Below are 13,138 nucleotides of genomic sequence, written 5' to 3'. Positions count from 1 at the left end.
CATGTGTCGTGTATTCAAACGTTTCACTCGAAATCCGCTATGACGTTCATAAATAACCAGACCTCCACTCGTCGAACACGAACGGAACAGCCACGATCGTTTTTAATTATTTAACCAATCCAGACGGACGTTAATTACTCACTGTCCTGCCATGTTAAACTCTGTATGCTAGAAAATTTGCAAATAGTAGTGCATAGTGAAGTTTCAACGTTGCTGCGTTGTGATCATTTCTTTGAAATTTATTCCTCGTTCGCCAATTTATTACTTATTTTTTATTATTAAAAACAAAAAATAAAATTCTACTTTACTTTAAAGGTTAATTTTTTATCACAAATTAATCAGATATTAAAATTGTGCAGCACATCAAAAAACGTATTTAACAGAAAAGTATATACGTTTATTTTTGATTTATAAATAAAACGTAAATTGAACAAAAAAATTTTTTTTTCATTTCTGCATTAAAATATATTAAATATAACGTTTAATGAGCGAAAAAAATTTTTGTTCGATTTTCTTTCTGAAAGATCTTTTTAAAGCCTCATTTGTTTATAATATTTTTTAAATTAAAAAAAAAAAAAGAAACCAGTTTTCATAATTTTTTCTTTTTTTTGTTTTAAGTCTACTTTTCATTCATTCTATTACTTTTTTGTTAATTTCATTTTACGATTGCAGGTGTTATCTTGGTTTTGCAAAAAAGGCGAGGACGTGCTCACGAAACACGGGCAACACGCGGCGACGAACTTGACAGCGGCGCGACTTCACGAGAGGGAATTCGAGAAATTTTATTTCACGTCGATGGTGAGTACACTAGTGAGTGCACTTTATATTTTTTTTAGTAATAAATTGTATCTGTTCATTTTTGATATTTATATTATTTTAGAAAAAAAAAAGTCCAAGAACAAATTATAATCAAAAGTGTTTTGATCAAACTGACTTAAAATTTGTCACAAAAGTTTTCTTTTAAAAGAAAATTTACTTAATTTAAAAATCTTGATTTTGTACGTACTTGAAAGTTGAAATAATTCTCAAATTTTTATTATTTTCTATGTTTTAAATATAATTTTGTCCAAATTATTTTTTACAAAAGGATAATATAGCATTAAAATTATAATAATTGATTTTAATTAACTCTTAAAATTACATTTTTCAAATAAAAAATTACTTTATATACATATAATTCATTATGCTTACAATGTTTCGTATAAAACAGAATTATTATTGATTTTGATAAAATAACATGTTAGTTAAATTTGCATAAGATAAAGTGAAGACTTTTGTGACTTTTATGACTATATAAACTGATTAATAGATAGTAGCGCAATATATTCTATTGATCAATCATTTCATTGTACCAATCTCCGTCTGATCTGAAAAGCTGAATAATAATTACGAAGCACAAGCCCGATAGATATTTTATAGAAGCTTTGACACGAATGTTGCGCTAACTGTTTCAAATAATGGGATCGAAAGCAGCTCAGAATCGACCCATATATGTCTAGAGATTTCACTTTTTTCACGTCTCATCGAGCCTTTCGTCACGGTTCAATACGGAAGAATTCCCGACAAGAGGCGGTCGAAATGACTGAAAGATAATAAAAGATTTCTTTGTAGTCGATTGCAAGGATCACTATGAGTTTCGCAAACTTCCTCTTGTGTTACCGGTCGGATCAATCGAAGAAAAAATACACGTGTCTCGTTTAAAGAGAAAAAGAAAAAAAAAAAAAAATAATGAAAAAATAGGAGAAACTATATTAGTATTTGGTCTCAAGGAAGGCGTTATTATGGTTATTAGATACCTCGTAGATTGAATTTGATCGAAGATAAAGATTTCATTTAGATCGATTTAACAATCGAATGTGTAACGATGACTTTCAGATTTAGATGGATAGAAAAGATATGAGAAATGGTTTTAATGTGTCCATTCTAGTAAGCCATGTATATCATTGTTGCAAATGTGATTTTGAAACGAGAAAAAAATGATTTTGAAGAATATTATTTCAATTTGAATAAAGAATTTAATTTTTTTTTATCAAGTACAATTGAAAATAATAAAGATTAGAAAAAAAGATGTTAGAATAATCTATAGATCGATACTATTTTACCGACGAATGTTCCGTCGATAATAAAACTTTTTTTATTTAATTTTTTAATAATAAAAACTTTCAGTATAAAAACCAAAACTTAGATTAAATACTTACTATTATTATATATCAAGAGAATAAAAAATATTATATATAAAAAAAAACTATATAATATTCTAAAAAAAGGAATCTTCATAGATCTCGATCGAAGGATCGGTAACTTGATTTTCTAGTCTTGTGGTGCCGTCTAGCGTCACCTGATCCAAACAAGTTTCCTGCAATGCCGACCGAAGTGTACCGCATAAATTAAACTACTTCGAAAGCACATATGTCCATCAATGGCAGCGATTATTTTTATATCGCGACTTTTAAAACTACTGAAATCTCATTTACATTCCATAATGGTGCAGATTGAATCGTAATCATTAATTGGAAGACGCGAAAGTTGTTCGCTGACAACTTTCGCAATTAGAAATGTATTTGCAGAATAGTTGATTAGTCGGTGCAAACTGAGTGGATAGTAATGTCTAGTCTTATCAAACGATCGTATAAGCCCGTGTTCTTCGACGACATTTTCCGTTCGTTGATAACGGGGCCAACGCGACAACATGGCCTCCGCTTTCTGTGTTTCCCATTTTCTCGATAAACGATCGTAAAAAATACCAAACAACCTTGAATAGCAATTAAGTAAAAGTATATATGCGAAGAATGATCTATTCCCTATATTCGGACGATTTTTTGTCGCTTATCGCTGACGCATTTTATCGGTAACGTAGGCAGAATATTGTGTCATTGGATAATTTATATTTGAACTGTCAAGTTACGGCTGGCTTCGATAATTTGAATTTAAAAATAATATTATTTATATATATATATATATTGAATTTAAAATTTAAATAATTATTAGAATATTACTTATTCTAGATTATTCTAGGTTAAAATTAAGAATTTTTCGAGAAATAGAATTAATCTAATTTCTATTAACGATCTGTGATTCTTGTGAATATACTATACTAAATACATTTACAAGATATTTTATTTTCAAAATATAATATTTCCTTCTTTCTTTATCTCTTTCTTGTTTTTTAATTATTGGTTTAATTGTTGTTCCATTATTAAGTGGATGAAAAAGTAATATATAAATACGTTTACTAGATCAGTTTACTAGGCGTTGACTAATCAGTTTACTAAGCTGCAAATATTTATACATTTATAAAAAATTAAATGTATAGAAGTTTGCAGAATATTTATAATATACAAAAATATAAAATATTTTATAATTATCTAAAATAAAATACTCATTGTGATATTCGAAAAATGAAATCTTTATTTAGATTTTATTCCAATTGTGATAATGAAAATACAAAATTACATAAACAGTACTCTAATTATAATGTATAGTTCATAATGTATTATAGTTTTCAAAATCATTTAAATTTTTTCCAGATCTTGAATTGATTGAATTTATATACATTAATTTTATTATTCGTTCTAAGATGATTTTATCTTATAATTTGAAATTAAATCAAATTTTGTAAATACTAATAATATATCTAAATCTATATACCTAATATGAATATCTGAAAAATTTCTAATCTCAGATAAAAGTAGATCATTTTTCAAACACAAGATTACCACAATTATAAAATAAATTTATCACAAACAACAGTATACGAGCCACTTGAAATTGATTATCTTATAGAATTTTTCTATCAATCCAAAATTTCATCATTTATCGAGATAATTGATTTTCGTTACTAAAATTATCTATTTCTATTAAATAAATTGCTCATTGCTTCAAATATCACGACTCATCCCCCAAATAACAATTTTCAAAATGAAAATAACTAACAAAACGCGTTTCTCGAGTTCCTCAATTTACCAATTTACGCTCGACTTTCTCCCCGATTGATAACCGAGTTCAAGAGGCTCAAAAAGAGCCCCACGATCACAGCGCTCACTGGTTTCATCTCGTCCTATGGCAGGGGGCGATCGATTGTCGAGGAAGCACGTTAATTAATCATGCGGCACCCACTTCAATTATCCCGCGTTCCACGCGTCCCGTCGTTGGATCATTATCCAAACTGCATTGGACATTTCTTCGTGGCAACCACGTCCCAATGACCCCGATCAACGCATTGCCCACACGCTCCTGTCATAATTGTCAACCGATGATCGAGAAAACTGTTTATTTAGGTCGTTCGAACGGAACTGGGACCTATCGCCGATTTATTATTAAGCGATCGCAGCGCGCGTCCAACCCGATATTTGGAGCGTCCGGTTAATTGCAAAATGTCCAGTTAAAGAGCGTATCAATCGAAATGATCGTAAATTAAATCGACGATAAAGGTACCGGTGGAACGTGGACCGGTTCGAAACGTGGATGAAAACAGGGCGATATCGAACCACCCCTCTTGATCCAAATGCATCCAAAATCGTGCTTAAAATCGGATAATAAGTGAAAATTTGTTTTGAAAGTTATTCCGTCTATATAAGGAAAAGTGTATATAAGGAAATATGGAATTGAATTATGGAAAATAAATTGTTGTTTGTAGCTCATTTATAGTTGTATTTATGGGATCGAAGAAGAAATTTTCTGCTTTTCTTAAAATAATTAAATAACGTTTTAGCTTCAGAAAAATTAAGTTTTATTACAGTTTATATGAACGAAATTTTAATGAATGATTATGATTAGGATTATTAGGATTTATTGTGGATTCTTATTGTACAAATTATTGTTTATGTATTATTCCGCTTAACGAAGACGGATATCAAATATAAACAAATATAATTTTTCGTGTTATATTTCTATAAAAATGTTTTATAGTAAGTGTGGCATCAAACAAATTGATCGAAAAGAAGAGAAAAATACTTACACTTTTTGAAAAATCTGAAGTATTGAAGCATATCCATTTTTGCAATCCATTTGTGAACATAAACTCCAATTATTTGAACGAAAAATGATAAATAATAATCATAAAAATCATATTCATAAACAGAGTTCTATTATATTTTCTCTTTTATCGTGCTCCTTGTTTTTTTAACCTATTTACATTTAATTAAGTATGTAGATTTTATATCTTAAGTGTTGCACTATGGATAACACGGTTATTAAAATTTATCGACTATGAGAAATAATTTACTTTTCGAAGAAGAGAATTTTAGAATGTATTTCAAAATTTTATTTCGAACAAAAAGTGCTCGATCCTGTTTTGAAAATAATCATGCTAGTTTTTTTTTTTTTTTTTTTTTTTTTTTTTTTTTTTTTTTTTTTTTTTTGCTATTTACAATTTGCTTTCGCTTTTCACGATTGCGAATTTCTCCAAAATTCTTCGAGTGAAAGAGGACAAGAACTTCCAATTACTGCTCACGCTTCCCCTTTACGTAGAACACAAATGACTCGATTTAATTTATTCAATCGTGTCAACAATTGAGAAATCCAAGTGAAAAATTTATTTTCGTAAATTTAAAAAAAAAAAAAAGCAAAAGGAAAGTTATTATATTTATTTTAAGTGATACGATTCTATTTAATAAAGCATTTCCTTGTCTTTTATCTCTAATTTTTTATTACACTTGAACTATGGAATAAATACTGCTATCTCAAAAAAAAAAAAAAATTCTTTTTATATTTTAATATATAATATTCAATATATTATAATATATTGAATTATTATAATATATCATTATATATTTTATATTTATTTCTTTATATATTTCTATAATAAATATAAAGTTAAATATACAAAAAGATCTATTAAACTTCTAGTGATATTCTAGGGACTTTAATGATTCCACTTGGTGCTTTATATAGATTAAATTGCATATTTATGCTCTGGCATAAACAAGTAGAAAAAAAAGAATAGTACAAATAATGGTACAAATGGCGTCTGGTTTCGTATTTGACACATCAATTTTTACCCGGAAGGTCGACGATGTTTTCTCGAAGTACTAAGCGGTGTCGCGCACCGGAAATCGTGGTCTTCGACCGTGGCCTTCGTAGTGTACTGGTAACCTAATTACGCAGCACAGAGGAGGAATAGCGAACGTGACGTGAATAAAAACGAGACATTTGGAGTTGTTTTAACGGAGCGCACATGGAAATCGCAGCTCGAAGCGAGGATCTCGAGCGAGCAGAAAATTCTCGTGATGATCAAACGAGGAAATATATTTTTATGTCGATCGATCATGAAAGCGGATAAAATTTTTCTTCTTCTCCGTTGGATGGAGAAATATCCAATTCCAATTCGCTTGTTTTTCAGAAGATTTGATTGAGTTTGAATTGAGAGTCCTTTCTGGAAACTCGTTGATTATTGGCCAATTCCGGTACAAATGATAATTTGATTGGAAGTAAAAGTGCAGCAAAAGTTTTTTGACAGTTGCATCTTGTAATGCTTTGCTTTTTATTATCGATTTTATGGCTTTTAATAATTTCGAAGTGGGTAATTTGTCGAGTTTTTGTTGCCCTTCCTAAACACGTGGAACGTGTTATAAGTTTCGAAATTGAGTTTAGAAATTGTCGAAGCCAATTCAATTTATCTTATATTGAATTGACGAATCTCATTTTTTAGATTTTGTAATACTCACCTACCATTGTTGTAAATTCTAATAAAATTTAATAAAGATAGCGAAAATATTTCTATTTAATTTTTTATATAAAAAAAACTTATTATTCATAAAGATTAAAAATTCTCCATTATGATCCATTATGAAGAAAATTTGTTTCGAAGAACGAATATTCATTCATATATATATATAATTATTTAATGTAAACTTAAAATACTTCTAATCAACTATACCTTCTTCTTCGTTTTAATGTCTTTATCTTCCAAAAATGTTTCATATTTTTATAAACAATCTGTTTCTATATTCTTATCGAAAAATATTTATACTATATTCTAAACTATACTCACTATAATCAAAAATTTTTCGATCGTATAATTGTCATTCGTTGTTTTGCAACATTCAACAACAAATAATTAAAATCCAATTCCTTTCGAATACATATGTTGAAGAGTTTACGAAACCCAATTAAACCCAAACAAAATTTTAGCACGAACAAGATAACGATTTCCTTCCGTCGATCACCTCGGGAAGGATCCAACTTTCCAACGTGTATCCTCGGCCAATGTGTTCGCTCGCGGAACGATGATTGCGACGCGTTATATCCGGTGGAGAGTGGACGCGTGTCGCGAATCGCGATCGGGAAATCGTTTCGAAAACTCGATTGCAACAGGCTCGAATCGGCACAAGGCGGTCATGCTCGTTAGCCCCGTCGTTTGATTTCCCCGACACCCTGCAAAATCGTTCGATTAAGACGCGCGAGAAATTAGCCGTTAATTAATTCCAATGAAAATATTGGAAACAGGCGGCTCCAAGACCGGTTATTGTCAATCGAACGAGTGAAAATGTTAATCGCCCTCTTCGAATCTTTTTTCGAGCGATTTATCTATTTGCTCCTCGATTCTACGAGCAGATTCGATGAAACTTTCGAATGAAATGATCAAGCGTGGCGGGGATTACATACGTGGGTTGTTGTTATTTCGAAGTTATTTCGATTTGATTTTATTGCCAAGTTTTTTTATCGTAAAGTTTTTTTCACATGCGATTGCAAAACTTTTCGATCGAAACTGTTTTTTTAATTTCCGTGCTTGTTCTGTTTTTGTAAAAATGTAGAGATATAGTATTAATGTATTCGATATTTAAATCGAATTTATTTGAAATCGAAAAGATTCTCGGCGGATATTGATTTTTGATAAAAAAAAAAAAAAATAAATAAATATAAAAATAAAACGAAATTCAAAATGACTGTATATATTGATTATATAAAAGCAAGATATCCGAAAAACTTTTGTCCATTTTTCATTTTTTGAAAAAATTTATGGAATCGTACGCGTGCATTATAATAAGAAATTATAAATAAAAAAAAAAAAATAAAAAAAGAAATAAGATAAAATAAATTTCTATAATGCATATATTGTGTCATTGAATATGTTAAATAGTTATGAATCATTTGATAATGTAATCAAAGAACTAAGTATTTTTGATCTATTTAAGGCACAAATGAAATATTATTTTTAAATATCGCGATTGATATTTCGATCGTTACCAAACAAGATTTTTTAAAATTCAAAGATTAGAAGGAAAAAAGAACGATAAGTCTCTTTTGATTAATTTGTTTTCACCAATTAATAGATAAAAGAATTGTTTTGACGAATATATGAATATTAAAAAAATTCAAAATTTAAAATTTTATTTAAATAATTTTATTTAAATTTAAATATATATATAGTCATAAAATATATTGGATAAAAATTTTTTCATAAGCTTTTTGAATAGCTTAGAATATCGAAGCTCAGATTTTATAATAAATAAAATGGCGGAAAAATAATCTAAAAGTGGCGGAAAGAAATATATACGTTCTTAAATCTTGCTGAATAAAGCTCAGCGATATATTTTCCTCTACAGCCCCCTACACTTTTCACCGTAATAGATCCCGTTTAATGCCTCCATTCGTCCATTCGTCGTTCGAGGATCGATACTCTACTTTCACATTCAAATGACAAAATATTCCGCCCGTTGGGTGATCATCGACCAATTCGATTGGCCGTCTTATCTAAGAGCCGAGGCCGCATCCGCGAAATTGGGGGTTCGAATTTTATTAGCTCTAACCCCCTCGAAAGAAGACTCGTGGCTGGTCGCGCGAGAAAGCTTAATCGCCTGATCTGGCTCCGTTCCACGCGCAACGCCCACCTAAAACTCGATAGATTCATCGGGTCGAGGGATGGATCCCTCTCGAAAATGAACGCAACATCTGTCGAGGCGATTCTTTTTTCTGGTAATATTGATTATTTTAAGTGGATGAGATGGATGAGAAATGGATCGTGCGAGGCTCTCATTTTTGAAATTTATGTTTAACATCGTTGTTCGTGTTAAATGTAATTGATAAGGGGAGGATATTTAGGTTAAACTTCGACTTTGATTTTGTGTCATGTGATGTCATCGTGTGTGTTATAGAAAGTGAATGTTTAATGCTATTTAATAATTATAGTTATCAAAGAAGATAATTATTATTATTATTATTAGATCATTTCATTTTGCTTGATTTGTTAAAATTTATCAAATATTTTGAACCATTTTCATAAGATTTTATGTATAGTCAATCAATCTGCATATTTGATCTTTTCAAATATAGTGAAATAATGAAGTAATTCGGTCATATCAGTATATCGAAAAATTTAGAATCATTTTACATAATAATTTATTAACTAATGTTAATAATTTGACAAATCATAAATTAGATAACAAATTGATAATTTATTCAGAAACGAAGAATAATTTCAGAAATTTATTACTTTTTTTTTTAACTTATCATTTACTTATATCGTAAATTTCTTTTAATATTTATAGCTTTTAATATTTATAATTTTGAAAATTTCTAACCAACGATGTTAGATCATTAATTGTGCAAAAAGAAAACTCATCCTGCATCGCGTTAAATTCGTTTAAAAAATTATAAAACAAAAAAAAAAAATGTTCCTCTTACGTCCTCAAACAACTCGAAACACCTCCATCCATCATAAAAGATAAAAGACAACGAGCAAATTGCCTATCGAATAACTTCCACTTGACCGATCGCGAAGAAAAATAAGGGAACAACACGTTTACCTGTATAAAACATAATCGTATCCGAGGGTTCGATCGAAGAAGAACGATGAAACGAGATGCATTAACCCATTAGTGCTTTCGTATACGCATACGGGTGCAATCGTTCGACAGAGATGGAGCTACGTGTTGTTACGCATAGCTGACCGCACGTAGCGTAGGTGTAACACGAAAAAATAAAGCACGAGTGTGGTTCGACCGATATATGTGGGTTAATCGACGAGTGAAGTGGAACGTCGCCACCCGATGCCTCCTCGTTAAAAGGTGGGACGAGTCTTCCGGGTCTTCTTCCTCGTTTTCTGGGGTAACTCTTTCCGAGTTGCTTCAGGTATACTATAGGTATTCATTTTAATGATATTAAGGTTTTTTTAGGGTAGGCAGTTTATTGGCAAAGATTAAATTTAGAAAATCATAAGTGAATAATGTTTATTTATTTCTTATTGCATGAATTGTAATATAGAGATATTGATTTTAATTTGATTATTTAGAAATCATCGCGATTCCATTCATTTATTGGTATTCCTTTTGCGTTTTTTTGATTTTCTTCGTATTCGTTTTAACGATATTGAAAGATGTTCGATTTTCTTTTTTAATGTAAAGATAAAAATTGCTTTGAAAATTATTCAACTTTAGAAATTATTCTCGATTCCATTTCGTTTTGTATTTTTTTGGATTTTTGTTTTATGAGATGCCAGATATTGATTATGAAATTTAAGAAATTTTTTTGTTTCGAAAGTAATTAAATAAATAATGTTTATCTATAATTTAATTTTAGAATCTATTTTTTCTTTTTCAGGTGTTATATACTGATGATTAAAATATTAAGTGCAAATCTGCTTATACGATATAATAGTGTTTTATTTTAAAATAATTTATTTCGCCAAATTAATATATAATGATATATATAATATTATTGATATAATTATCCATTATTTAATTGCTATTATTTCAAATAAACCAATATATCCTACATCTTCAAATGACACCATTGAAAATAAAAATCCAAACAATTTTTCAATTCTAAATACAATTTGTTAAATCCAGTTCACATCGTGCTATCGCGTAATCCCTTAATTTTTATAGAATCAATCCATGAATCGCGTCGATTCATTCCGCGATGCTCATTGTTCTTCAAAACAACGTGAGAGCTATCTTAATGAGATCGTGTATTCTCGCGACACGACAATATTGCAAAATTTCTATGGAAATTCGTGTGGTTCTTCGCTTATAGAAATTACAAAAAAAAAAAAAAATATTAAAATTTGCCAGTTTTATGATACGATCAGAAAATCGCTATTTTATTTTTAAAAATTAAATTTTTACTTCTACAATGTGTCAACATGTGAGGAAAAAAAAGAATACGAACACGTGGATAGAAAAAAGTAAACTTAGAATATATTACGTCACACTAAATTCATTTTTAAAATAAACTCAAGTACTTTTTACATATTTCCTTATTCAAAGCTGTATAGATACTTTTTATCGACTCCTTTTCCGTCGACAGACCATGTGCAAAATTTATAAAAATCGATCGAAAACTGATCATTAACGCAAATATTAATTAAAAGAAAAAAGCAAAATAAAAATAAAAATTGTCGCATTATGCATGATTTCTTCAACATTTTTATAGAAAATGTGAATTATGTCTTTTTTCAAGCATTGGTAATAAAAAAAAAATTGTTTAATTAATTAAAATATGATAAAAAAATATTTCAATTTTTTTTTTGTTCCATTTACTATAAAAATAAAGAAAGAAATATTATACGTTGATATTACAAAAAAAAAATAATATTAAATCATTTTCAAAATTTATTATGCTAAATTTTAAAATATTGTATTAAATATATATTGAATTAATAATTCTCTTTTGGATATTTACTTATATATTTATTTATTATTATATATATATTATATATATATATCTCTTAATAATATTTTTTAAAAATAATCTTTTGGATATATATATATTACTTATATATTTATTTATTACTATATATATATTATCTCTTAATAATACTCTTTTGGATATTTACTTATATATTTATTTATTATCATATATATTATATATCTCTTAATAATACTCTTTTGGATATTTTCTTATATATTTATTTATTACTATATATATTATACATCTCTTAATAATACTCTTTTGGATATTTACTTATATATTTATTTATTACTATATATATTATACATCTCTTAATAATACTCTTTTGTATATTTACTTATATATTTACATTGCAATATTGGACAGGAAGTGAGGTATACACAGATAAGGCAGAATATCGATGTCAAATAAATTGTTAATATCGCATTACGCAATCGAGCTTTCGCGATTACTCAAGAGGAGGAAACCGTAAAACGACACGCCTTCCATCGCGCAAATGTAACGGGTCACGGTGAGCTTAACGCGTAAGAAAAGAGAAGACCTTGAAATACCTTGTACATACGTGGATTTGCAATGTACAACATGGATTTGTCTTGGCCTGTCTCGCGCACCCGATCCCCTCGGAATTTCTTATATTTGGGTTGAGCTCGTCGTTAGCGTTGCACAGTTTGTCCCCCAAGGGGAAACGCGATTCTCTCTCTTTTTCTCTCTCTTTCTCTCTCTCTCTCTCTCTCGCATAACATGGATGTAATCAAGCTTTTTTGCACGCCGTTTTCCCTCGACGATTTGCTTTACGACTGGTTAGAGTGAATTAATAACAGCCATCTATCGACCGTGATTAAATAAATCGACGAGAATTTAACTTTCACGGTTTTTCTTTCTTTTTTTTTTTTTTCTCTGTTGAGCTTAATATGTATATTTTATTTTTGGATTATTATATTATTATTTATTATATATACATTGGATAGGATTGCTCTAATAGGTGTTATGAGATTTGATTAAATCTTGGTTTGATTAAATTTATTTGAATGAGCTATTTGCTTTTTTGATCGTTATGGTAATCTTGTGTTAACACGTTAATAGATAAATATTTCTTGATAATTTCTTTTGAGAGGATATTAGAAGTGAACGAATGGCAAATTTTAAATTTTAATTAATTTTAATGAAGGTTTCAGGTTCGTTTTATTTCTAATAAGAGATTAATATTTATGTTATGTTATATTATGTTACAAATCAAATTTTTTAAATGTAGAAATTTGTATGATGAATTATGATTTCTTTTAACGTTAAAATGTAATCATTGTAAGACATAGTTGTCTAGTATCCACTTGCAATATCAATGCTGATTTTTATTTCTTCTATCAGATACAAATATTTTTTTTTAACAACAAAATGTATATAAATGATGAATATAAATTTCTACGTTTAATAAATCTGATAAATCTAGTAAAATATTAAAAAAATATGGGTCACTAATTAAAAAATTAATTAATAGAGATAGCACATA

General features: G+C 28.7%; 1 protein-coding gene across 5 annotated transcripts in view; it reads left to right on the top strand.

The window, feature by feature from the left end:
• LOC122716853 (puratrophin-1-like) overlaps positions 1-13,138 on the top strand; it is a 431,619-nt gene that overhangs the window by 348,176 nt on the left and 70,305 nt on the right. For all 5 annotated transcript variants that reach the window (XR_006347106.1, XM_043940302.1, XM_043940303.1 and 2 more), the window contains one exon: positions 673-798. Coding sequence is in view for 4 of the 5 variants with exons in the window: in XM_043940302.1 (XP_043796237.1) it covers positions 673-798 (126 nt within the window). In the remaining variant the exon portion in view is untranslated. The remainder of the gene's footprint in view (positions 1-672; positions 799-13,138) is intronic.

This window comes from Apis laboriosa, unplaced genomic scaffold, assembly GCF_014066325.1.
Source record: "Apis laboriosa isolate Shangri-la unplaced genomic scaffold, ASM1406632v1 scaffold49_cov149, whole genome shotgun sequence".
Classification (NCBI taxonomy): Eukaryota; Metazoa; Arthropoda; class Insecta; order Hymenoptera; family Apidae; genus Apis; species Apis laboriosa.
This window is presented reverse-complemented; position numbering and strand designations above follow the sequence as displayed.